Source organism: Meriones unguiculatus, chromosome 12 (assembly GCF_030254825.1).
Source record: "Meriones unguiculatus strain TT.TT164.6M chromosome 12, Bangor_MerUng_6.1, whole genome shotgun sequence".
NCBI lineage: Eukaryota > Metazoa > Chordata > Mammalia > Rodentia > Muridae > Meriones > Meriones unguiculatus.
In genome coordinates this window covers 26248803-26274096 of record NC_083360.1, presented here as the reverse complement: position 1 = coordinate 26274096, position 25294 = coordinate 26248803, and the positions used below count along the sequence as shown (strand labels likewise).

At 47.1% G+C, this 25294-nt stretch overlaps 1 protein-coding gene across 7 annotated transcripts in view; it reads right to left on the bottom strand.

The window, feature by feature from the left end:
- Window positions 1-3810: 3810 nt before the first annotated feature.
- Window positions 3811-25294, bottom strand: part of Slc2a9 (solute carrier family 2 member 9) — a 147248-nt gene continuing 125764 nt past the window's right edge. For 5 of the 7 annotated variants that reach the window (XM_060365398.1, XM_060365395.1, XM_060365400.1 and 2 more), the window contains 2 exons: window positions 21771-21898; window positions 4181-5807 (listed from right to left, as the gene is read on the bottom strand). In XM_060365398.1, the coding sequence (XP_060221381.1) occupies window positions 5553-5807; window positions 21771-21898 (383 nt within the window). In that variant the 3' untranslated portion in view covers window positions 4181-5552. Of the gene's footprint in view, window positions 5808-21770; window positions 21899-25294 lie in introns of all 7 variants that reach the window. The other 2 variants (XM_060365394.1, XM_060365393.1) reach the window with 2 other exon arrangements.

Genomic DNA, 25294 nt, shown 5'->3' with positions numbered 1-25294 from the left:
TTATGTGGCCTTTTATCCTCCTCAGAGAATCCAGACTAAGCTTTCTCAAGTGGCACTTAACATTTTCTTCATATTTTAATTTAATTATTTTTAAAATTTTTAAATTTTTTATGTATATAGGCATTTCCCTGCATGTTTGTCTGTGCACCATGAGCATTCTTGTGGCCCACAAAGACCAGAGGAGGATGTTGGAGCCCCTGGAGCCCAAATTACAGTTGTGAACCGCCATTTAAGTGCAGTGAATCAAATCCAGGTCCCCTGGAAGAGCAGTCAGTGCTCTTAAATGCTGAGCCATCTCTCCAGGCTTTACTTTTTTTTTTAACATTAAAACCAGCACCTTTTCTAATTGGGTCAATAAGACAAATGTCTTCAGTTTCTACTCATGCCTACTTCCTATTTATTGCAAGAATGGTCAATAGGATAAAAAGAAAGCCCAACCGTGTTAAATAGTTTGGTTACAGCCTAACATTTAAGAAGGAGACAAAGAGAGGGTGATGGTAGGTAATAAGGATGGAATATAGGTTACAGGACACATGAGTCATGAAAAGAGGATATAAAGCTGATTGTTTCTAGTTTTAACTCCATCATAGTTTTTTTTTTTTCTTTTTATGGTGATATATAAATTCAACTTTCTGGGTATTTGAACCATTTTTTGTATTTCCAAAAGAATCTAGAATGTGCCATTCCCTTGAAGTGCTCACATTCTGGGTGGGGGGGGGATGACTCTGGAGCATATTGGTTAGAATCATTGGTATAAGTCACCTTTTCCGAGACCTTCATGGCCAAGGGCAGTAACAAGGTCATCAGGGATCACACAAGGCTAGATACACAATGAGACATAATTTATTAAGGCCACTTCCACTGTGGTTACCATCTCTCATGAGGTTCATAGACAGCAGTGGTCAGAGAGCAGGGACTGATTCCTGATGTGGCAAATGGACTAGAGTTACTGGTCTGGAGACAGGAGGCTTCCGGAAGTCAGTGACACACATATTGAGCAGGAAGAATAGATCTTAGAGTGTGTAATATGAGCCCACTAATATTTACTTAACAGGCCACCACCTACATCACAGTCAACCGTATGAAAGTCTTTCCAGACCCGGAGGAGAAATGAATACAAGCAGGCGGGAGGGCCAGGTCAGCACCACAGACAGCTCCAGCGCTCTAGCAGACAGGGCACCAAGCACTGAAATCCACATGCTCCCGCAGGCATCTGTGCCCCAGGGAAATAACTAGCAGTGTGTCAAAAGAATTGGATTTGCTTCACAGCTTCTCATTTGCCTTGGGCACTCTCCTGTCATAACTTGTATGGATCGAGTTTCAGTTGCAAGAAAAACTAGAAATAAGAGGTGATAGAAGTCAAGACAAAATATTGAGAGTTGGAAGCAAAAGCCAGAAGTGGGCAACTCAGAGCTTGGACATGTGAGGTCCAGGCATGGTCCTCCAAGCCCTCTGGGGGGCATGGCTTTAACTTTGTGTCTAAGATGTTGGCTAATATTACTGCAACTGCATCTTACATTTGTTCCTCCAAGAAGACGAAATTTTGGTGCCTCCTACAGCATAGAGACTAACAGTGCTCTATCTAAAAGTCAGTGTTCTTGGAATTCTTAGGGGTTGGAACAATCTTCAAAATGGCTATGAAGTGAAACACCTGAGATGTGCCATCTCAGCAAAAACCAATCTGGCTTGGGACCACGGGAAATTGTGTAAAAGACTTCCCATATCTCAAGAAGCCTCTTGGGCTCTGCTGATTCTGTATCCACCACAGAGACAAAAGTTTAGAACATTTGTCCTAGCTTTCTATCATTGCTGTAACAAATGATCACAAACACAGTGAGTTAGCAGAGGGAGAATGGCAGCCACTGGAGTTAGTGGTGGGAGAGGAAGGGAGGGGTGGTGAAAAGGTACAAGGCTTTGTTATGTAGGATAAACTGATCCTGGGGTTCTCTCTACAGTGGTGACTTAACAGAGTGCTGTATTGTATACTAGACTGTGAAAAGTGGAAGATCATAAGAGTTCACCTCATGGCTAAAGAGACAAGAACATGATAAGCACCTCTGGTAATGGCTATGCTAATTGGCTAGGGAGCCCTCATCTTACACTGTAAACTTAGATGATAACATCAAGCCACTCACCTTAAATCTATAGAATTCCCATTTGTCAAATACAATTCCCTAAAAATGGAAAAGGTAGAAAATGAGAAATTGGGAAATCTGGATAACTTTTGTCTTATTTACGTTTCTCCCACTGATGCAAATGTATTTCCAAACAAAACGGTAAAGGATGGAAATTTAAAAGGAGTGATCCACACTCTCTCTTCATCGGCTAAAACAACACAGATTTCTTGCCTTACAGTCTGGGGATCAGGCAAAGATGTTGGCTGTGCTGGGCTCCTCTTAGCATGTCTAGGGACTAATTCAGTCCCTACATTTTTTGACAATGAAAGATTGCCTGTAGTCCCTGCTGGGGACCCTTCCTCCACCATCAAGGCAAGCAAGTGGTCACTGTTGCACTTGGTACTTGCAACTCCCTCATCTTTGTAGGACCGCATTGTGTCAGCCAGTGCTTTACCTGAAGCCACTAAATCCAGCTGCCAGACGCAGAGGCCAGCCGATTGTTAACTTTGTCTTTCTCCACCTGTTTGCTGGGCAATTGCATCATATTCTGGAATTAGCCAGTGAATTGCTGGTTGGGCGCCATTTCTTTTTCTTCTCCCTTCTTTTTCCATGTACTTGTGTAAGCATGGTTGGTGTTTCTGTGTGTAATCTATGTGCATCTATGGGTGTGCAGGTATGTGTGCTTGTGAGTGTGGGGTCCAGAGGAGGCCTCTGAATGTCTTGCCACTCTTCACTCTATTCCTTTGAGGTGGGGTCTCTCATGAAATCTGGAGCTGCACTATTAGCCTGCAGGCTCGAGCAATCCTCCTGTCCTGGCTTGGGGTTCTGGGTTAGACGAGCACATAGCCACACCCTCCTTTTTGCATGGGTGCTGGAATCTGAATTCAGGTTTTCATATCTATAAAGCAAGGAGATTTTCAGAGTTGATGCTTTCTAGACTCTGTCCTATTTGGCCAGTTTTTATCCCCTACACACACACACACACACACACACACACACACACACACACACACACACACTTTTATCCTGTGTGTTTGTGTGTCTTAAAGATTATACATGAACTCATTAAAAACCTTCCATGTGCTTCTATTTGAAAGCAGGGAGTCGATCTGGTTAAATTCACATCGAAAGTCCTTACCCAGGTGTTGCAGGTGGTGACTCCCACTTCAGTGTCATTTGGAAGTCTCTGTGCTGCTCTTAAGTCCACTCTGTGTGTGTGCCTGGGAGCTGGACTGGGCCTGTCCTGGGGTCTGCATGCATTTTGATTTGGAGATAAGAGAATAGATAAAACGGACTAAGAAGGACCTCATGCCTAGATCTTGGGAAGGAATCAGAGAGTGAGGCTGACAGCCAAGCCTCTCTTGGTGACCATGCAAGAATGCAGAACACAAATGGCTACAGTGACCCAGCAAAATTTTGGCCTGCAGGTTACACCTGACTCTGACTCTTGGGTCTCCATTTTCTCCTAGTATCTGAGAAAGAGCTTCTTATGTGAAGAATTCTCTACAATGCATACCAGCGTGTGAGCAAAAGTCTTCAGGGTTGAGATGATGTATTTGATTTAATATCAAGTGGAGGGTGGGGAGGATAGGAGATAAGAGAAAGCTGATTGTAACCATATTCTGTGTTTGCAAGTGGATTAACAGCAGGCAGAAAATGGGTAGGGCTGAGCAAAAAGTAAAACAATGAAGCATGTGAGATGATCAGTTTTATTATGAGATTTATGCTTCAAAATATTCCTCCTGTGGCTTCATTATACTTTCAAATATAAGAATGCACAAAAAATAATTAATTGCTGGCCTCTGGTCTCATGGTCACACTGGCCCCGGCTCTGCTCTGTCCCTTGTCTGGGAAGGCATTTCTCTTTCTCAGCTAAGACCCCAACTATTCCTGTTACATGCCCCCATACCATGTTCCTCCCCACCCCCCATACTGATGGCACTTTAGCTCACCATTGGCGCACTGATTTTCCAGCTCTTGGCCAGACCATGAGGGTGTGTAGGTCAGGGCAGTGTGTTTCCTTGTGCATAGATATATCTTCAGTACTCAGCCAAGGCAGGGTATTTATTGACTAATAAATATTTATTGACAGAATATTTAAATCTCCCAGGGAATGCCAGCTTTCAAATGTTAGGATTTCTGTTTTTCAATTGCTTGGCTCCTTTTGTGACAGGCACTTGTCAAATCTATGTGTTACTTTCTCTTTATACTTACACATAACATTTAAACCAATGCTGGAAAGCATGGTTCCATGAGCTGGGAACACACCCAAGGAGAGGCCAGATGAAGAGTGTTCGACAGGGAGGGAAGAATCAGAACACGGGTTTTGGTTAAGGCCACCCTCATCCAGAATGGTCAGGAAAACACCAGTGTTGCCTGATCTGGAGAAGCCCCTGTCTGGTACCACACCCTCTAAGGCATCCTAAACTTAAACATGCCAGTTTAAGTGCCTGCCATTTGTTTATCAGTGATGTTTGTCATCAGTGCTTTGTTTTGGAGGCAGAAGGAGGGATTCAGCCAAATGATGAAGCACAGATGATTATTGCAAGATGCAAGTTGCTTCAACTAGACACCCTACTCTACTTCCTAAACAACTGTGGAGGCAGGTGATTCCCCAGCCTTCACCTGGGAACCAGGAGTGATGATGAGTGTCTTTCCAGGCATTCTGTTACCTCTGAAGAGGAATATCCTTCACATTACAAACAAAAGTCCCAGGAACTGGGGCTGTCATTCCTGCATCCACAGCAGGCATCAGCAATCAATCCCAGTGTTCTTTCCCATCAAACCTAAGTTTAGTCTCAGAGTCATTCTCAATGTCCAGAGCTCAACTTGCAGTTACCAGAAAGTTCTTTAGCATGTTATTCATTGATTGATCTTCTGTGTGCTCTTTGTAACAGTCTGAACTAAGGATAGCCTCAGACCTGGCAGCCTTGAATGCTGGGGATGGAAGCCTTCCTTGGTAGGATCAGCAGCATGGTATGAGGTTGTTCCTAAGCAGAGCCAAAGATAAGCAACAGGCATTTGTTAGTGGGACAAATAATATTCCTATGAAGTCTGAAAGCCTCCATGCAGGACCAAGGTCCCTGTGCCTGGAAGCTGGAGACAGAGGGCAGGTCAGCGTTGCTTAGCAACAACACAGCTGATACAAACCCCAGGCTGCCATTCATAGTACAATGAGTATCCATCAGACCAGATGGTTTCCCTTTGAGAAAGCATCCTCATCCCTTTTCCCCAACTTTATTTCAAAACTATAGGTTCGGTCATGAAGAAGGCTGTATAGAATGCTGAGTGTACCAAACCTAGGGAGTTTGGAAAGACAGCTGTGAGGTCCGACTGCCACAGGCTTCTTCCTAATACCCCAGTATAAGAGTCTCACATGGCTTAAGTCAGCTGAAACCTAAGTTTTTGGAAAGTTAGCCTAGTGAGAAAACACATTTAGACAATTCTGTTTTGGCCACAGCTGTCCAGTGTGGAGGATGGATCTGGCTCAGGCTGGCCATTAGCCTTCTCCTCTGACATGGCTGAGTCAGCCTTCACCTCTGGGGGTTGAGCCTTGTTCCTCTTGGCGAATGCCTGGCTGATTTCTGCATGGGTTCTGTTCTTGGTCTCAGGGAGCACAAAATAAAAGTAGATAGCGGCTGTGATACATATTGCAGCAAAGACGAGGAAGCAGTAGGAGTCCAGGCTTTTCTGTGGAAAGGGAGAAACAAAAACAGCCAGTAAGCAGTCAATAAACTCGCTAGCTGGCTGTAAAGCCACGTTGCAAGATTCTCCTCTGCACCTAGCACTCATATGCCAGCAGTTCTGGATAAAATCCCACAGTGGCTGCCATGGCCGCAAGAGGCAGGTAGAGTCACATGATACTTGAGCTAGTCTCAAAGAAAGCAGAAGTCAGTTCCTCACGGCGGTCAAGATGAGGAAAAAAAAATCAGTCTTTATTGCTCTGTGCTTTTTCTTTTTTCAAAGTAGGCATTTAAAATTTGACCATTAAGAAAGGAAAATGTAACCCTTGATGAATAGTCTCCTGCATTTATTTTGCCATTCATCACATTCTTCCCCTTCCCATGATACATGAGACAACTGTAAAGCCTCAGTTTGTATGTAAGAAGCATATGGAGCACAGTATCAAGGATACATGTATTGCCTCCTACCCCCAATATGTACAAGATCTACCTCACTATCAAGGATACATGTATTGCCTCCTACCCCCAATATGTACAAGATCTACCTCACTAATTGGTACAGCCTTGCACAAAAAAGAAAGGCTACAAGGCAGATGCTGAACGGAGTCACTGTTGCTTGTGTCTTGATTAGAACTCAGTGAGATTCTGGGATTCCCAGGGATTCTCCTGCCTCTGTAACTCCTGGCATGGTGCTTGGTTCTCAGTAAAGGTTTGTTCAATAAAAAGCTCTCAGCTGGGGGCGGGGTGTGTGGCTCCTGAGCAGACATTAGGAGCTATGTTCGAATCCTTAATACCCATGTAAGAAGCCAGGTTTGGCTACACACTAATCCTGCCTGTGACCCCAGCACTGGGCATGGGATCAGGGACAGGAGGGGCTTTCTGGCTGTTAGGCACACACCTGTAATCCCAGGAGAAGAAGCAGGAGGGCTGTAAGTTTAAGGTCATCCTTGACTTCATGGGTAGTTTAAACCAACCTTTGGATCTATGGGAGCCTGTCTCCTCGACCCTCAAAGGCTTCTTGGTTTACAGCTTTGATGTCTGATTTCTTCAGACCACAAATGACTACTGATCAAAGACAAGTTGACAGCGTTCTTGAGTGGCACGTCTCAAGAAGCAATGTCAGGGGTTTTGCCATTTACTCTCTGATTGAAACCATGGTTTTAGAGCTTACAGTGCTTAAGAGCCTGGGAACACATACATTCAGTGTCACCATGCCTCTGTGGTGGTAAAACAAGGACATTAGTGGTTTTGTAGGGTTGTTATAAAGAATAATTGAAACATCCCCTTCAAAGCATTGTGGGTGGTGAAGAGTGCCTTCCCCTGAGGGATGTGCCTTGTGCTTGTCCACAGAGAGTCTGGTGAGCCATGTAGAGGAAGGCGGAGAATCAGGGATTCAGCTGTCAGAGAGTCCATGCCAACACAGAAGATGAGCCACTTAAGGCAGAATTTCAAACCACCGAGTGTTAAGTTTCCTTATTTGAAACGTGGCGATGTCCACCCTCATGTTGTTTTGTGATGAAATAGAGTGAGTCTTACAGTCCGCATCCCTGTGGGTGGGCTGACTCTACACCTGAGCTGTCTAATAGAGGTAGAGCCTTGCAGCCTGCTGCTGCCAAGGGGCCCCATCTCTCTGAAGGCTTAGGCCAACCGAGATACCTACAGCCAGGAGGCCTCTTCCAGCCATTTCCACTCACATCTGACTCCTCAGGAAGTCATGCTGACCCCACCTTGAGATCCAGCCTGCATTTGACACTTGGCACCACTCTGCTGGCTGCTGTTTCAGCTCAAGCCACCATTATGCTCTTCCTGGATCACTGAAAAGCTTTTCCTCTGAGTTACCCGAGTCTCTCCTAGTGCTCTGGATTATTCCCAGGAGGGAAGTCATCACGACAGTTAAGCAAAGGGCAGCTTGCCACTGTTCTATTCAAAATCCACCCTCATGTCTAAAGTCACTCTAAGTGAAGCCGAAGTCTCACCCCTAGCTGACCTCTTGCTCCTTTTACTTCTCTGGGGGCATTTTCTTTCTCCTCTGCTCCAGATCTAGCTCACCGATGGTTGTTCCTAATGTCGTGCCCCAGGGTCTTTGCACATGCCATTATCTGTCTTCCTGCCCATCCTCGATTCTCAAATTTCATCAGCTCTGCCTACAGCTCCTTCCTTAGAGAGAATCTCCCTAGCTCTTATTCTGAAAGAATGCCTCCCAGTCCTCATTAGTTGTTCCCCAATCTCTCATCATTATGCATCCATACCATAAAACATACCCACCGGGTTAAGCCATGTGAGGGTGGGCGTTCCTGTTTTGCTTGCATCCCCAGAATTCAGGGAGAGGTGGATAGACAGAAGGCCACAGCGGATGTTTGTTTGCTGAGAACATGGGTGCCCTGAAGCTCTCTAGCCTAGCCAGGGCACTCCTAGAGCTATCTGGGGTGTCCTTGCCATCCTCTGGTGACTATGAGCTTGTCGTCATTCCCCAAAGGACATCGTGAGTCACTTGGATTATTCTGTTTCACAGAATTCAGTACACCCACAGTGCCCGGAACATCTGGGGAAAGGACACTTGTCCCCTTCCTTGGGAGTCTCAGGGGCAAAAGTGTAGGGGCAGTAGATTGTAAGACTCCATCTCTCAGGCACTGAGACTATGGTGGGACACTCAGGTGAAAAGAGCTAATGGGGCTCTGACTCAGTTCTGCAAATCTAAGTGTTGGGGCTGAATCCACCATGCCGTGAGGCCTTTCTGGGGTGATTAAGTCATGAGGGTGGATCCATCACAAATGGGGTTCACAACCTCATACTGGGAAGAAGGGAACTAGGCAGACTCCTCTCATCCTTTTATTTTCCTCTACACGAGAAGACAGTGAGGGGCACCATCTTGGAAGCAGAGAACAGCCTCTACCAGATCCACCAATATCCTTGATCTCAGGGTTAGTCAAATAAGAACCACCATTAGTACAGAATCAGGTTCCTCCCCACCTTCAATGACTCAGCACCAATGCCCCATCATCATTAAAGACACATTTCCATCATCATCATCACTGTCTTGCATTTCCCCTATGCACATGTTCCATATGCCCTATAAAGCCCACACCATCACAGCCTGCCATCTCTCTCTCCTTTCCTTCCCTGTTCAGGGGTGGCCTTTTGCATCTCCCCTTTCCGTTCCCCAATAAATGTCTTTTGTGATGTCTGTTGTGTGGTGTGATTTTTGTGGCATCCTTTGGCCCTAATCCTCAAAGTTCTCTTTCACTGCAAAACCTTATCTCTTAGAAGTCTAGTCTCAGAGATAACCCTGCTGGGGGCATTTTGTGATAGCAGCATGTAGCCAGAGTAGCCCTTCTTGCTGAGGGTACTTCCCTGGAGGAGGTACAGAGCTATAGCAGACATGCTTGCTCACCACCTCTCTTACCTTGTCCTGGTGTTGGAAACCACAGTACCAATCACTGGCTCTATAGGAGGACAGTGTTACAAAGCCAGGTTAGTGAAGGTGAGGAAGGAAGGAGCTTATGCAAATGAGGATTTACTCTGCCCTTGATGGAGCCAGATGTTTGGGTCATTCATTGATCTATTTAGTTCCTCTTTTTTTAAAAAATAATATTTTTATTTAGTTCCTCTTTACAGATGACAAAAATCAAGCTGGAGTCAGGTTGTTACTGAAGTCGTTAGGGTCAGAGCCTAGTCCCTGGCAGCCCTAACCAGCTAGGCTTTAGCCACTCATTCTCAAGACACAACACAACTCAAAACACAAGAGGCAAGTGATGATTAAACAGAACAAGAAAATTTGAACACAGGGAACTTCCCAGAGACTCATACTCCAACCAAGGACTATTCATAGAGATAACCCAGAACCCCTACACAGATGTAGCCCAGGGCAGTTCAGAGTCCAATTGGGTTACATAGTAATGTGAAGAGGGACTGCCTCTGACATGAACTGACTGGCCTGCTCTTTGATCACCTCCTCCTGAGGGGGAGCAGCCTTACCAGGCCATAGTAGAGGACAATGCAGCCACTTTTGATGTGAACTGATGGACTAAGATCAGAAAGGAGAGGAGAACCTCCACTATCAGTGGACTTGGGGAGTGGCATGCATGCAGAGGGAGGAGGGAGGATGGGATTGGGAGGGGAGAGAGGGGCTTATGGGGGGATGCAGAATGAATAAAGTGTAATTGATGAAAAATTAAAAAAAAGGGAAAAATAATTTAAGAACCTTAAATGACTTTCAAAAGTGGAGGAAAACATGGAGTTAGTCAATTTACATGGAGCAGGTCTCGCCCCTGGGGGCAATGGTCTCCTGAACCTACTCAGACCTCGGACACCACCACTGCTAGTTCTAGAACTGATGCAGGATGTTCCAACGAGGGGGTTAAGGCTTCTCATAATATTTCCTATAAGCCCACACCTGTTTGCTTATATCCCCCATTTTTATTCATTATTAGCCAGATAGAGCCAAGTAATTGTGGTAATGATACTTGCTTTTTTGCCCAATGCTGCAATGCTAGTAAATTTACTAGCTGGTTACTCGCATGCCTCGCTGGGTGCCTGTGCCCGTTGATGCTCCTCACGCTATGACTCTCTTCAGACAGAAAAGGGATCTTGGAATTACAGCTGCCATTGTTATTGCCATCTCATTAGCGGCTGTTGGAGCTACCACCGCAGCATTAGCCATGAGTCATACTGGGCAGACTGCTCAGACCCTGAATAACCTTTTAGCCAATGTAGCTCATGCCTTAGATGTACAAAAAGGAATTAATGCTCAACTAAAAGGAGGTTTGATGGTGTTCAATCAGAGGATTGACCTCGTGCAGGAGCAAATTGATACCCTATGGCAAATCGCTCAACTTGGCTGTCAATGAAAGTATGCTGGACTTTGAGTCACTAGCATACAACATGAGAATTTTCCCTGTGCTGCAAATCTGTCTAAACAATTGTCTAGCTATATTTTAGGTAATTGGACTGGAGAATTCGATACTACGATGGAGCAGCTGAGAGTGGCCATTGTCATGGTAAATTCTACCAGAGTGGACGCAGGACTAGCCACAGGATTATAATCATGGATTGCTGCAGCCATGAATCATCTGAAGGAATGGGCGGGCATGGGAGCATTAGCAGGCCTTCTGGTGTTGGTCTCCTTGGTTTGCCTGTGGTGTAGATGCAAGATTAGAGTCTCACAACAGCGTAATGTAGCCATGACCATTCAGGCCTTTACAGCCATTGAAGCAGGACAGTCTCCCCAAGCATGGTTGGCTACCATAAAAAGCCAAAATGTTGTGCTCAGGATGCGAGGCTAAGCACTGCACTCAGGGTCAGCCGCTTTGGACCCAGAGAAGAGCATGTCTGATTGCATGCAGGTTGATGCCCCAGGTCCTGCCTCTGAGAAAAAGGTATCGGACGGGTCTGATGCTCTTTGGGTGGATGACACCTAAATGAACATCAGTACAAAGTCCCAATTTATTTCTAATATCAGAGATCAGACCTCTACTCTTGCCTGATGCGTCTAAAACAAAAAGGGGGAACTGTAGAGAGCTGCGTAATGCCGCGCCTGAAAGATGGAGCTGGTTTCCGCCTTCCACCTTCCTGATGGTGAGTGCTCTCTGTCATGAACAACTCCACATTTGGCTAAGGCCAAGGATCTGGCTTGCTTCCATGTATGTGGACCTATCTGCATTGCCCACGTGGCATGCTGAGGTTGGCTACCCAGAGGCTATTTAAAGTGGGCTGGCTTTCCCCAGGGTCAGATGATTGTTCAAGGTTCCTGAATAAACTACATTGGAAAAAAAAAAAAAAAGCAGAGAGGGAGATGTATCAATATGGCCACATCGGGGAAAGGAACAAATAATTATATCCAGTGAGCCTCAAGCCAGTCACTGAGGTCTTGACATGAGGTTTAGGTGTAAATAGAAAGCGAGAGGTGTGCATAACTAAGCAGTTTGGGTCAAGGTGTTTCCTGATCTATCATTGATCCATCATTGCCGTGGCTTCAGTTTCTCCTGAAAGCTGGTCTGGTAAATTGCCGGAACTCTTCCCTGAAAAAAATCCTTCCTCTGGCTTCAGCCTTTCCCTTCCTTAATCATGAGATTCCTTTCAGAACATTGCTTCAGTGATGACGATGGGTGGGACACAGGTATCTCTCTTTAGACTGTTTTCACTCCTGTCAGGACAGTTCATGTTATTTGCCAAGTTCTTGCTGCTAGAAGTGGGCAGGACTGGATTGAAACCCAGCTTCACACTCTTCTCCACAGCTGCCTTGCCCCTTGTGGGACCCTGGCTTGGGCTGAGGACAAGACCTGACAAAGTCAACAGGTAACATTAGCAACTGCTTTCTAATTGTTTCCTATCCTGGGAATTACTGACTAGCTTTGTTCACCTCAACCCTGTGACATGATTTTCAGATGCGGTGGCTAAGAGGTGACACTAGGCTGTGGCTGTGTATCAGTTAAGAGCCAAGCTCCTAGAATCTGCTGGATGTAGTGGAATCTGCCTTGAGGTGATACGTGGCTTTCCCACCCTGGTACAAGCAATCACCCCTCTTCACGACCCTGTTCCAGCTCTCAGGAGTACTGGTGGTCATGGTTACATCACCTCTGAAATACATCGTTTATATCATTAGATGGCCATGAAAGTGGTCCAGATTTTCCATTTCAGAGAGGAAAATGTCTTCTCACAATACAGTAGAATGTTAAGTTATGCTAAAAATACAAGGTAATTTTGGCAAAATACTACTTTTAGGAGAAAGTCTTTAAGATTAAGGGGGAAAAAAAAACCTCAGCTTTTTTTTTTCTTTTCCTCTGAATCATATCTGTGAGGGGGTAACTGCTTCCCAGAGCAAGGAAAAGAGAAGTACATGTTGGGATGCAGAATCGGCTCCCACACAGTGGACCTATGAGTTGCTTTGTAGATGGTGTGGTGGATGGGCTCAGAGGAGGGGCATCACCTAAATACTTGGCTACAAAAACCCAGTGTGCGCTGGGGGTGATGAAATTATAACCTAATGAAGTTCTGGGTTAGGTTTAGAAGTAGCTATTCAGTTCACCTATCAAAAGCAAAAAGGTGCTCTCAGTTGGAATGATTTCTGCCACATTAGTCTACATGTTTGAAAAGAAGTGGCCCGAAATATGTGTCCATACTTAGGAAGTGCCTATCCGTCCTTCACACTGGGTTCAGTCCTGTCCTCCATGACAGCAGAAATCCCTATCAGGGTCTGGCACTTGTGTGGCAGTGGCTCTTAGCTGAGCTCCCTGCATCCTGGGGACACATTCACTCTTTAGAGTCTCAAGAACTCATTCTAGCATCGGATGGAAACTGGTGTTTTCTGTTTCTAGCTGCTAGTGTCCTGGAAGCATTGGTATCTCCCCTCATCTCTCCTTCTTTCTCTCCCTCCCTCCCTCCCTCCCTCCCTCCCTCCCTCCCTCCCTCCCTCCCTCCCTCCCTCCTTCCCCCCTTCCTTCCTTCTTGCCTCCCTCCCCCCCTCCCTCCCCTGCCCTCTGTTTCTCTGTTTATGACATTAGGGCAGACAATGACTTTTCAGCAGTCATAATGGCAAAGCAAGCTTTGCTGCAGCTCCCCTGCAGATACCATGCAGGTGTCTGGGAGCCTGAGTCTCCAGAGAGCCCCGCTGTGAATCACAGTCTTGCTCTCGATCCAAAGACAAGACAATGACAGGCTCAGGGAAAGGTAGGGTTACTCTGCCCCAGACCTCAATGCTGACTGATATGGCTGGAATTCAAGGTCTCCTTGTTTGACTCCAAAGTCTGCTTAATTAATCCAGAAGGTTTTGCTAACAGGTGGGGCTTGGGGCACGAAGCTTGTCTGGGACATGATGGAAGGTGGTGTTGGTGAGTGCTAACTCTCCCAGGTTGCTTGAGACTGGCCAGTGTTTTAAGATCTGGGCTGTTTGCCATAGTTTTGAGCAAACACCCTAGGACACATTGGTTGCCATAGGAAGGACAGGCGTTGCACATCGGTTTATTCTCCCAAAGGCACAATGAAACTGTAGGCTCTGACCCCTATGAATGAGGCATCATTTGAGAATAGTCTTTCCAAGTGTGATAGAAATACTGTGAGGTCATGCTAGATTAGGTCATGCTTATAATCCAAGCAGTGGTTTTCAAACAAGGAAAGACACAGATACATACAGATACCAACCCAGACACACAGAGACACACAGACATATACGCACACATGCAGGCACACACACACACACACACACACACACAGACATATAGACACACAGACACACACACAGAGATATAGACACACCAACACATACAGACACAGACATACAGACATAGACATACAGACACACACACACTTAGAGACACACAGACACACTTGTACACATACACATATAGACACAGACATACAGACACCCCCCCACAAACATGCTTAAGCATGCACCTGCACATATATAGACCCTTAATTTATATCTAGAAGGAAAAAAGCTGTTAGTGCGAGTCATTTCTGTTCGTTATATTTTCATAGCTTCTACAAAAAAAGCTGAATAATTTATCATTTGAATTCCCTAAGAATCTCACAGGAACAAATGAAGAGGCGGAGGAGCAGAAGCAGAAGAGGAAGTAAAGGTCAATCAGTTCCCTCTGGTCTAGTGTCTTATGGGGCCCATCACCCTTAGTGGTGGCTGAGTGATGAACACTGTAAGGCTGTTAGGGTTGATGAGGTAATTTCCTGTGGTAGTTTGGATAGGGCTGGCTCCATAGACTCATGTTTGAATGCTTGGCCCACATGGAGGCACCCTGTTAGGAGGTGTGGCCTTGCTGGAGTAGGTGTGGCCTTGCTGGAGGAGGTGTGGCCTTGTTGGAGGAGGTGTGTTACTGTGGATGCCGGCTTTTGAGGTCTCATGTGCTCAAGCTAGGCCTAGTGTGACAATGTCCTTCTGTTGCCTGTGGATCAACATGTAGAACTCTCAGCTCCTTCTCCAGCACCATGTCTGCCTGCACACCACCACGTCTCCACTATGACGATAATGGACTAAATAAATGAAACTGCAAGCCAGCCCCATTTAAATGTCTTTCTTTGTAAGAGTTGCTGTATTCATGTTGTATCTTCACAGCAATAGAGACCTTAACTAAGACCCCTACATAAAACATCAGCTGTGGGGCTTGTGCGAAAGAACAGCCATGGAATGCCAGTATGCTCGAGGCAGTGCCATTGGTATGTGTCCATGGGGCTGAGTGGTACGGACTTCAGTCTCTGGCCATGAGCAGTGACGATCAGGTTGCTGGGCCATTTACACGTCGACTTCTTTAGTGCTCTCTTTTGCTCTCTCCTACTCCACTCCAACCCTGGGTACATAGGATTGGATTAATGACATCCCTCATTTCTTTCTTTTTTTTTCTTTGAATTTGTGTTTGCATGTGCACACATTCACAGATGTTATGTGAAAGTCCGAGAGCCACCTCAGGTACCAGTCTTTGCCTCCTGCCTCGTTTGAGACGGTGTTTTGTTGCTGTTGTGTATAGCAGGCTATGTAGACCATGAGCTTCCAGGGGTTCCCTTGACTGCCTCCCATCTCACTGGGGAGTGTCAGGATTACTACAGACAGGTACAGTGTCCATCCAGCTTTACATGGGTACCAGGGACCTGGGGATCTCAATTCAGGTCCTCATGCTTGTGGCAAGTGCCTTACCCACTGAGCCATCTCCCCAGCCTGCAATATACCCCATTTCTTGACACACTAATGCTTCTGGCCCATGCTGAGATCCTTTCCTGTTTGTATTTATCTGTTTCTATCATTTTTATTCTTGATCACCATGCTCATTTCTTTTGTCCTACAATGTTCTCCTAATGCAGGACAAAGTTACATGTATGTCTTTGATAAATAACCCCAAATCAACATATTATCTGATTATGTGCATGTCATCTCTTTATGTATCTATGCCATCTTTCTCTCTATATATATCCATCTATCTACATATATATTTATTCATATCTATATTTGTATCAAGACCAACGATAGGGTTTTCTTTCTTTTCCCTGTTTGTATATTTGTATGTGTTGTGTGTGTGTGTGTGTGTGCATGTGTTTGCTGTTTTTTTTTGGGGGGGTTGTTTTTTGTTTTTCAAAAAGAATCTCAGGTAGTCCAGGTTAGCCTTGAACTCTCTATGTAGCCTGAGCTGGTGCCTATGCCTCCATCTCTTACTTGTAGAAATTCTAGATCTGAAAGTTGGCACAGCCTGTGTGACCTACCCAATACTTTCTCTATGTGTAGGAAGGAAGGACTAGGTCATTTTGAAATCTCTGTGCTACTAGAGCCCATGCCACATCCATGCCTTCCCTGTGGGGCATGAGCTGTTCATGAGGTAGCACTTCTGGGGTAATTGAGAATCAGCTGCACTCGAAGGCAAGGTTTCTGCGGGGAGGGAGCTCTGGTCAGAAGTGGTTGGATGGAGACACTCTCTGACAGATAAGGCTTTTATTGCCTCGATAATGTCTCATCTCAATTATGTAAATCTTTCTGCTGGATGAATTCAGAGGCCTTGTGTTCCGCTGCCACTTGGAAGGAAAGGCCGCTGAGGGTCAACTGTAAATTGCTTTTGCAGAAGCAAGAGGAGACCCGGGTGTGGAGCTGCCTAGAGGCAGGTGCCTGTTCCCAGCTTGGCTGTCTGTTCAGCCAGGGGACAGCAACACCATGCAGGTGCTACCTCATGCCCCTCACCTCTTCCTTGCAGGCACTCTCCTCCCCCCATTCTTGCCCCCAGCCTTACCACAGGACCCCTGGTAAGCCACAGACTATCTCAGCCACCAGGTCTCCCTGTTCATAGTCTCTCACACCAATCTAACCTCTGAGTATCTAAAAAGAAGTCTTCCAGAAACACCCATAAGCTTTTCTGTGTGTTCCCATTGCTTTCCATCCTTTATGGGTTACCAGATGTCTGTGGGTACTCAGCCTTGGTAGCGGGCTTGGATCATTTGCTCTGTTTTGACACATGCTGGCAATTCCACTCCCTCCACATTGCATCAGAATGTGTAATGGGTACCCAACCAGGCATCCTAAACTCCTAGATGAATCTCACAGGCCTTCTAGATTGAATCCCTTTGGTCTACTGGAGTAAATGAGGACACTAAGGTCCAGGAGGATCTATCCCAAATGCTGAGAGCAGTGAGTAACTGTGAAGATGAGCACACAGTGACTGCTGTTGGGTACTGAGTCAAAATAGCCAGTGCGTCTCCCACAGCAATAGTGGGCATGTCCATTCTCGTCATCTTCTGGATGACAACTTGCCAGGTAATCAATCACCCAGAACTGGTGTCACATGACTTCTCCTGGGGGTTCCAGGTCACATGCATCCTTATCCAGGGAGGAGAGTTTCCAATTATATGTCCAGCCCCTGATCCTAATCTATGTTGGCCTTCAAAGATCCAGGACATTGCTCATTTTAAAAAGGGGGGCAGGAGATTTGAACATGTGATAAAGTTCTAGCTACGGAAGGGGGATCCTCAACCACCTGGGTGGGCTCTGTATGTCATTGTCCTTACACGGGAGAGGCGATGAGAGCCACAGGGTACCAGGCACCTGAGAAGAGGGAAGAGAGGAGCTGAGCATGCAGCTAGAATGTTCTGCTCTGAGATGATTCTCATGAGAGCTAACTCACTCCCCTGGAAACAGCTTGACACCTTCATGAAGGGGTAGCCTTCTGAACCCCAACACTTCTTTACAGTCCTGGTTTGGATATGAGGGTCTCCCGTCAAAAGCCCTGTGTGTTGAAGGTCTGATCACCAGTGCAACAGCATTCCACAGGCCTTTTGGGAAGTAGTTGGGTCACGAGGGTCCTGTCTCCTTAAGTGGATTTGTCCTCTGGTAGGGTCATCATTTAGAATGAACTGTCGGAGGTGCCGTGACGCAAGTGCTGTGACGCAAGTGGAGGGCGGGGCCTAATTAGAGGAAGTGTATCCCTGGAGGTGTGCCCTAGAAATACACCTATGTGAACTACTGCAGCTCACCCAAACCCCTCACAGGTTTTGATGCTCAGCTGGTGGCAACAGATCAGGCTGGGAATTGACAGGAATGGTGAACTGGGAGCTGAAAGACCTCTGCTTCCTCTCAGGCATTTTTCCCTGTGACAAGTCTGACCAGCACAACTGGGGACCAAACTTCAGCATGAGTTTAGGAGGAGATGCACCCCATTAAAACACAGCACCAGGAGTGTGCTGTCACTACAGTAGGAAACACATACACACTATCCTTTGGTTCTGTGGTCTGCCTTGCCACCTGGAGCTCAGGGCCCACGGTATCCCATTCCCTAAGACTGTCTGTCAGCCTGCACCCACTTCTGTCCATGGCCTGGCCCAAGCTGTGGCCTGTCAAGTATAATTTTATTTTTTTAACTTTTGTTTTATTATTATTATTTGTGAGTGTGTGTGCATGTGTGTGTAGGTGTGTGTGCATTCAGAGGCCAGAGGTTGATGTCATAGACCTTCCTCAGTCATGCTGCACATTGTATTTTGAGACAGGGTCTCTCACTCAACCTGGAACATACTGATTTGGCTAGACTGGCTGGCCAGCAAGCCCCAACGAGTGCTCCATCTCCATCTCCCCAGCACTGGGACAACAGGCATGTGCCTCTGCACATGAGTATGAGTACTGGGGATTTGAACTCCTATCCTCATACTCGTATAGCATGCACTTTGTCCATCAAGCCTTCTCCCTTGTCTAAGGATGCTTTTCAAGCACTGTACCACAGACTGTCACAAGGGCCCAGTGAGTGGATTCTGCCATTGTCCTCAGCACACAGTGCCGTCTGAAGACTGTGAGGAACCTGTCCAGGGTTGCCCTACAGTAGCAGCAGAGCTGACGTGCAAGCCTAGGCTCTCTCTGCATATAAGTCCTGAGCATTCACCCACAATTCACCTGCTCACAAAGCGCCCCACACAGAGGTTCTCAGACTGGCACCAGCCTGCCCTGTAGCATGGAGAAGATCTAGCTTGGAACACACTCTTGCAAGTTATTCCTGTACACACACACACACACACACACACACACTACTAAGTATAATAAAAACAAGACGCTTGTTTGACCTTCCTAATTAGCACCCTAGGAACCCACAGCTATCTGACACATCTTTCTGGCAGGAGCCCAGGACAGGTAGGCCTGATATAAGCTTATTCTTATATCACAGAGAAAATCCAAATTTCAGGGATGGCTGCTGGCAGCTACCCTTCTAGCCAGAACAATGAGCTCCGGGGATTTAATAAGAAGCACTCTAAAAATCATTTAGAGCCCTTCTATCATCCTTACCCTCTCACCCTCTGCATAGGTGTCCCTGCCTAAGATTTCGGGCTGTGCACTCCAGTGGCTGAGAATGAACATTCCAGAGTGACTTGTTAGCTGGGCAACCCTGAGGAAGTGACTTGACATTTCTGTGCATCAGCTGCTATCTGTAAGAGGAGGCCAGGGCGGTCTGAGACCTCAGAGACCTGTTATGGGATTACAGAAGTCACACTACATGACATGGCCAGGGAGAGCCAGCTGCACAGGGCTGGCTCATTCAGTCAGGATACTGTGTGAGTGCTTGGCTTGTTTTGTATTTATTTCAATGGCTGCTGTAATGAGTTACCATGAACTGGGTATTTCCTGTCTTCGGGCCTCATTTGGGGGCTACTAGTTCTTACAGAAAACACAGCCCATCCTGACTGATCCACAGAGCAATAAGAACTTCCACTCTACAGCCTGTCTGCCCCATGACCCCATACATAGCCAATATGTGGTCATTGCTCCCTCTGTGACTTCCTCTTTGACAAGGAAGCCAAATGAGTGGGTTGGGCTAATTTCACTGAATGAAAATGAATATGAAATGTGGGCCCCAGACACAGGGGAAACTGCCAGAGAAGGCGCAGTACTATGAAGCCACTGGAGGGATGTGCAGATGGGAAACGATTTGCAAATCTGAGTGATGTGAAGTAAAGGTCAAGTGGAACCAGAGTCAGCTGGAGATGGCTCCAATGAAACACACACACACACACACACACACACACACACACACACACACATTCTCAACACAGAGCTCTGGAAGACACTGAGGAATGGCTCCCTCTGGGTAAATCTTTATCTGTATCCGTAAGCAAATTTTTTTTTTTTTTTTTTTGGAATGCGTTAACTACTCAACTTGAAGTGGATTTTGAAGATAGCTTTATCTGCCAACTAACAAAGGCCTCCTTCTCTCCTTGTCTTACAGGTGAGGATAAAGAACTTGGGTTCAGGTTCTGACTCTGTCTTGCCCAGTGAGACCTCAGGTGTCTCTCAGAAGGGCTGCTGGAGGCTGTGCCTCCCGGCACTGACAAGGCTGAGCATTTGCCGGCACACAGCAAGTGCTCAGGTGTGTGTGTGAACGTGCCACTGGAGGCTTCCCACTTCCAGCCTGGCAGGATGGTATCCGACTGTAGTATCTATCAGGTCTTCTACTTTGCCCACCCCCAGGTGCAGAGAAGACAAGGACCTGATTCACAGACCCAGAGAGTGGGAAGGCTCAGTTTCGAAGGAGTGGAAAAGAGGGGCAACAGACAACTTCAGGTTAATTTCTCCATGTAATGCATGCTTTACTGACTCCAGACTTTGTCTGATAGCTTTAACCAAAAAGAAAAAGCCCACTGAAGGTATGAGCCAATTGAAAAACCACTTGGTGTGCCCTGGCTGCAGCTGGCAAGGGACCACTGGAGAAGAGTGCTAAGTGTGGTCCCTTTGTGTATTCTGTGGCCCATGGAGAGGCTTGGAGCACTTGAGATGGGAAGCCATTGGTTAAATGCAGCCAGAGATGATTTGAAGACTTCACAGTGCTCCTGCTTTCTAGCTGCTGGGTTGAGGAGGCTGCAATGCATGGAAAAACCAGCACAGAGAGAAGTAGGCAGGGGAGCTGGGCCACGGGGGACCACCTGTTTCCTGGCCTCAGTGGTCTTGTTGTAAGAGGGTCAGGAGTAAGTCCAGGTGAGGGGCTGTGAGACATGACATGGACACAAAGCCATACTCAGATGCAGTGGCACAAAAGAACTGGTCTGCACCTGTGAGAGAAGCAGCTGCCTCATAGTTCTGCAGCTGTGCTAAGTCATGGCGGGCTGGAGACAGGACCTTCTTGCTACTCTGTCTGGCACTAGGATTTCTGGGACATGCTGGGGCTAGCCCTAGCAAATTAAAAGGCACTGAAAGGTTTTCTAGAACAGTGCAGCAGGGAGTAAGTGTCCTTTGAGAAGAGATAGTAGGCTCTTTCTTGGGAGGTGCGTGATGTAGGCTCACCTTCTCCAGGTGGGCTCACCTGTGCAGTGGACATCAGGGAACACCGCAGGGTGTTGAAGCAGGGACATTTCACCTGGTGATTGAATGCTGCTGGGCCCTGTCTCTGTACTGAACCCTGGCAAAGACCTTGTCTTTCATGTTCTCCTTTATGGACAACTCCAAGAGCTCACTTTCTATGCAGCCACCTGGCTGCCTCACCCTGCTGCCATTTTGGTCCCTATGTTGTTTCCTACTCAGGCCAGACTTGGGGCTTTTGCACTGCTGTTACACTAGCCTGGACTTTGTATTTCACAGACTCCCCTACTCCTTACTTTTTCATGTCTCTATTCCTTTGCCACTTCCTTTAACAAGTGTTCTGGGATCACCACACCTCCAACAGCCCACAGGACTCAGAACCAAAGGTTGGGGCCCACACATTTGTGTTGCCCCAAACCCTGCAAACCCCATGTTACATTGCTAGAGAACATGTTGCCTTACTAGTTGCATTACCGGTGAATTTGCATCTCGTTCTGGAGTATGCTGGCATTTTCCAGCCAATCAGTGTCTTCTTTGGGAGGCTTGGAATGCTTGTAGAACACATACTGCAAAATTTCTAGGAGATTTGTCCCACACAGTGGTGAGCATACTGCAAAAGCAATCCGTAAGTCATGTGGGCAGAGTGCAACCTGATGAATTTCATCATGTCTCAGAGTCTCCAGGCAACGTGATGGCTGGAGGCTCCCTCGCCACACTTACCTGGATGAAGGGGAAAAGGAGCCCCACAGCGAAGTTGGAGAGCCAGTTGACTGTGCCTGCAATTATAAAGGCCGCTGGCCGCTCTGACTGCTGGAAGAACTCTCCGGTCAGGATGAATGGGATCCCACCTGTGAGGGGAGAGTTGAGACAGGAATGAAGCCCTGAACAGACCTCACCACCAACACTGCATCCATAGACAGGTGCTGGACCGCCATGAAGCAAGGATGCTGTCTTGGCAGGAGCAGCTGTACCAGCATGAGGGAAGGTTGGAGCCCTTAGCACCCCTCAGCTCTGGGCTCCAGAGACACAAACATTTCCCTGTCCTAGTCCAAAGAGGCATGGGGCCTGGGCTGAGATCCAGCACTAACTCAGTACTGCATGTGCTGAGTAATGCTTAAAGCAGGAGACATTGATGAAATACAGATGCAGCTCTGTTTAGAGGTGGGTCATGTTCCTATGAACCTGTCTTGGGTTAAGAAGCATTTAATGCGCTCCAGCTACCTGCTCGTGGCTCAGTCTTGACATCTTACACGTTCACAGCATTTGTGTCAGCCTGACTTTTGACTCCGTCTCCAAATTACGATACTTACGGTTTGGATATGAAGTGTCACCCAAAAGGCTCAGAGTTGAAGGTTTGGCTCTCTAGCTAGTGGATGTAATCATGAGATGTGACTGATTCAGGAGGACTCCAATCTAATCAACAGATTAAACACTTGATGGTGTTAGAGGGAGGGAAGGCATGCCCTGAACAGATAAACACTGTTGCTATCCATTCTCTCTCTCTCTCTCTCTTTCTCTCCCTCTCCCTCCTTCCCTTCCTGCCTGTTATGGAGTGAGCATCTCTGTTCTCTCAGTTATCTCACCATGGAGTTCTGCCTTCTCCAGAGGCAAGCCCTGGGAAGATAGGTATTATTTCTCTTTAGACCATTTCCTGTCCCTCTGATTCCTGTCTGTCACAGAGTGATCTTCTTAGAATAGAGGAAGACCAGTCTTTGATCAAGGGTATATGAGTAGCTGTGCTCCCCTGCTAGAGCCTCCAAACAAGCTCCCATATCGTTCCTTAATGTACCTGCAATGCTCTTTAATTGCTCTTTTGTGTACTGGTACCCACTGCTGCTGTCTCCTGGAATCTCCCAAGGAAACCTCTGTTATGAGTCCTTTCTGAGGAAGCCCATTCTGGCTTTTCCCAGGTCCCATTCTGCCCAAGACTGAAGCCCACACAGATGTGCCTTGTTCTGAGTCCCTGTTGACAAGAGGTTCACATGCTGTGACACGCAGAGCGACCTACTGTCCCAGCTTTACAGCAGAGCTTCAGAAACCTCCTCACAGTCAGCTAAGAAGGCCTATCACCCTGGTGAGATCTCAGCATAATCAGCTCCCAAATGCTTAAAGAGGAAAGCAATCCAGGCGTGACTGATCCCAACATGCTAAATTAGTATACTCAAGGAAAAACAGAGCAGCCTGATGAAGGAGGGATGGGTCAGGAGGACAGGCGGCTCATTTGGTGATGGGCTCACTTGGTGATGGGCTCATAGGGAACCTGGGTGGGGCAGAGGCTCAGTCGGTTAGTTAGTGGAGCTGAGACTCAGCTGGCTGGAGAATGGATTTTTTTCCCTCAGGTTCAATAGCATGCTGTTGTTGCCGCGAGGCTCTGGTGTCTGTGTGACTGGCTGTCATAGGATACAAATCTCTGCCTGTCTTTGCTAAGGGCAGTGTGTGAAGATGTATGTGAAAATCCCCAGAGGCTGCCTGATGGTGAGAGGGCACACTTCTAAGTTTGTTCTCATCCAAACCCTCGAGGGTAGTACTGCCACGGTCATCTACTAGCAGAGACGCCAAGTGATCTGTCTTCCAGTCAGACATTTGAGAGTATAAGGGAGGCATTATTAACAACTGTGTTCAGAGACAGGTGTGTTGGGAATCTGTCCCAGACAAGACACTGATGAAGGGATAGAGACATTATCCTGGATCCCACAAGAGACAGCAGGTCAGAGAGGGGGCTGGGACCCAAGTGCACTGGACTTTTCCTGCATTCTTCTCAGTTAAGGTAAACATCTTACCTGAAATGATATCTACGATGGTCTGACCTCTGCAGCTGCCTGCGCAGTTATGGTAGTCCATTGACCTGCTACTAAGACTCTTTTTAGGTGTGCATCATTAACTCAGTTTACAAGACAGGACACTGGGGTACAGAAGGGTGAGCCTCCAAGGGAGGTTCTAGGAATCCATGGCAGAGCTAGCTTTGGAAACATGCTCTTTCTCAAAGCCAGCCTGAGGCTGAGTGTGGATGCTCAGAAGGAAACCCAGTGCTGGGCAGTGGGGAGGGCGCAGAGCAGATGTAGATGAAGGCCTGAATAGACCACAGCAGGCTCTGCCTTTCTCTGCTGTCACCTTATTTTCCCTTTCTAGAAATCCCCTCAACCCCCAGCTTATGCAGCCTGTGCTTTGGGCTGGGATAGGGTTAGAGAAGCCAGAGAGTGTCCTCTGCAGCTCGGCAGTACTGACATCCTGGGTTAGCTGTGATGAGCATCTGCCCTTTACAAGGTCAAGCTTCCAGACCAGGAGGCTGAGCCCTGCAGGTGGGAGACTGAAAGCGTTCCCTGAACTCCAAGCTGACAGCTGCAGGGCTGGACCTGTTCCAGGCCAGTCTCAGGAAGATATTTTTCCTGTCTGTTTGTTTTTGTAGTGCTGGGGATGGAACCCAGGGACTTGTGCATGCTGGGCAGGTGTTGTGACTTCTGAGCTACTCCCAGCTCCCTTCCTATTTTTGAATCGTGGTGCTAGGCTCTTCAGGCAAGACCCTGCCAGTGGCACCTGCTCCCTCTATTTCAGCCTCTAGCTCTCTCTGCCTCAGGGATCCCCTTCCTCTTTTTCCCTCTCCCTGCAAGACTGCCTTCTACCTCCAACTTCCTTGTTCGTCACTCTTCCCTGGCTCTGGGTCTGGTGGTCCTACCTTCTGTGCACCCACAGTGCTCTGCCCACCCTCTGGCTCCACCCATCTAGTAGGATATCTCTGGGGAGCCCTTGTGCCTGGAAGCTTGTCATTTAGGTGTCTGCAGGGCTCGGTTCTAGGCTGTTTGCTGACCTTCCTATGCACTCCACCTGCTCAATGGAAGCTTCTGGACAAGCTCAGTTAGGATACACAGGAGCTTCTACGTGAGCTCAGTTAGGATGCTCATCCCCACTCTTTCCATCACTCTGTCTTCTTCATTTAACTATCTGGTGCTTCTTAAAATTTAGTCTTATATTTATGCTATTTGGCTACTCTGTAACTCTCTGCCTTGAAATGCAAGCTCCATAGGACTCATCCTGATGACTGGCCCTGGTGTGTAGACTCTACAGATATAGATGCAGACGAGACATGGAAACTTCCTTAAAGAAGCAGACAAATGGCTTTGTGACTTTTCTCACTTACTAAAGAAGTGGCAATTTAAGAACTGGGAAGAGAGGACAAGGCAATGACTTGGAGACCAGCAAACAGGGTGCATCATGGATGTGGTCACACTGCAGACTGTCAGCACTTG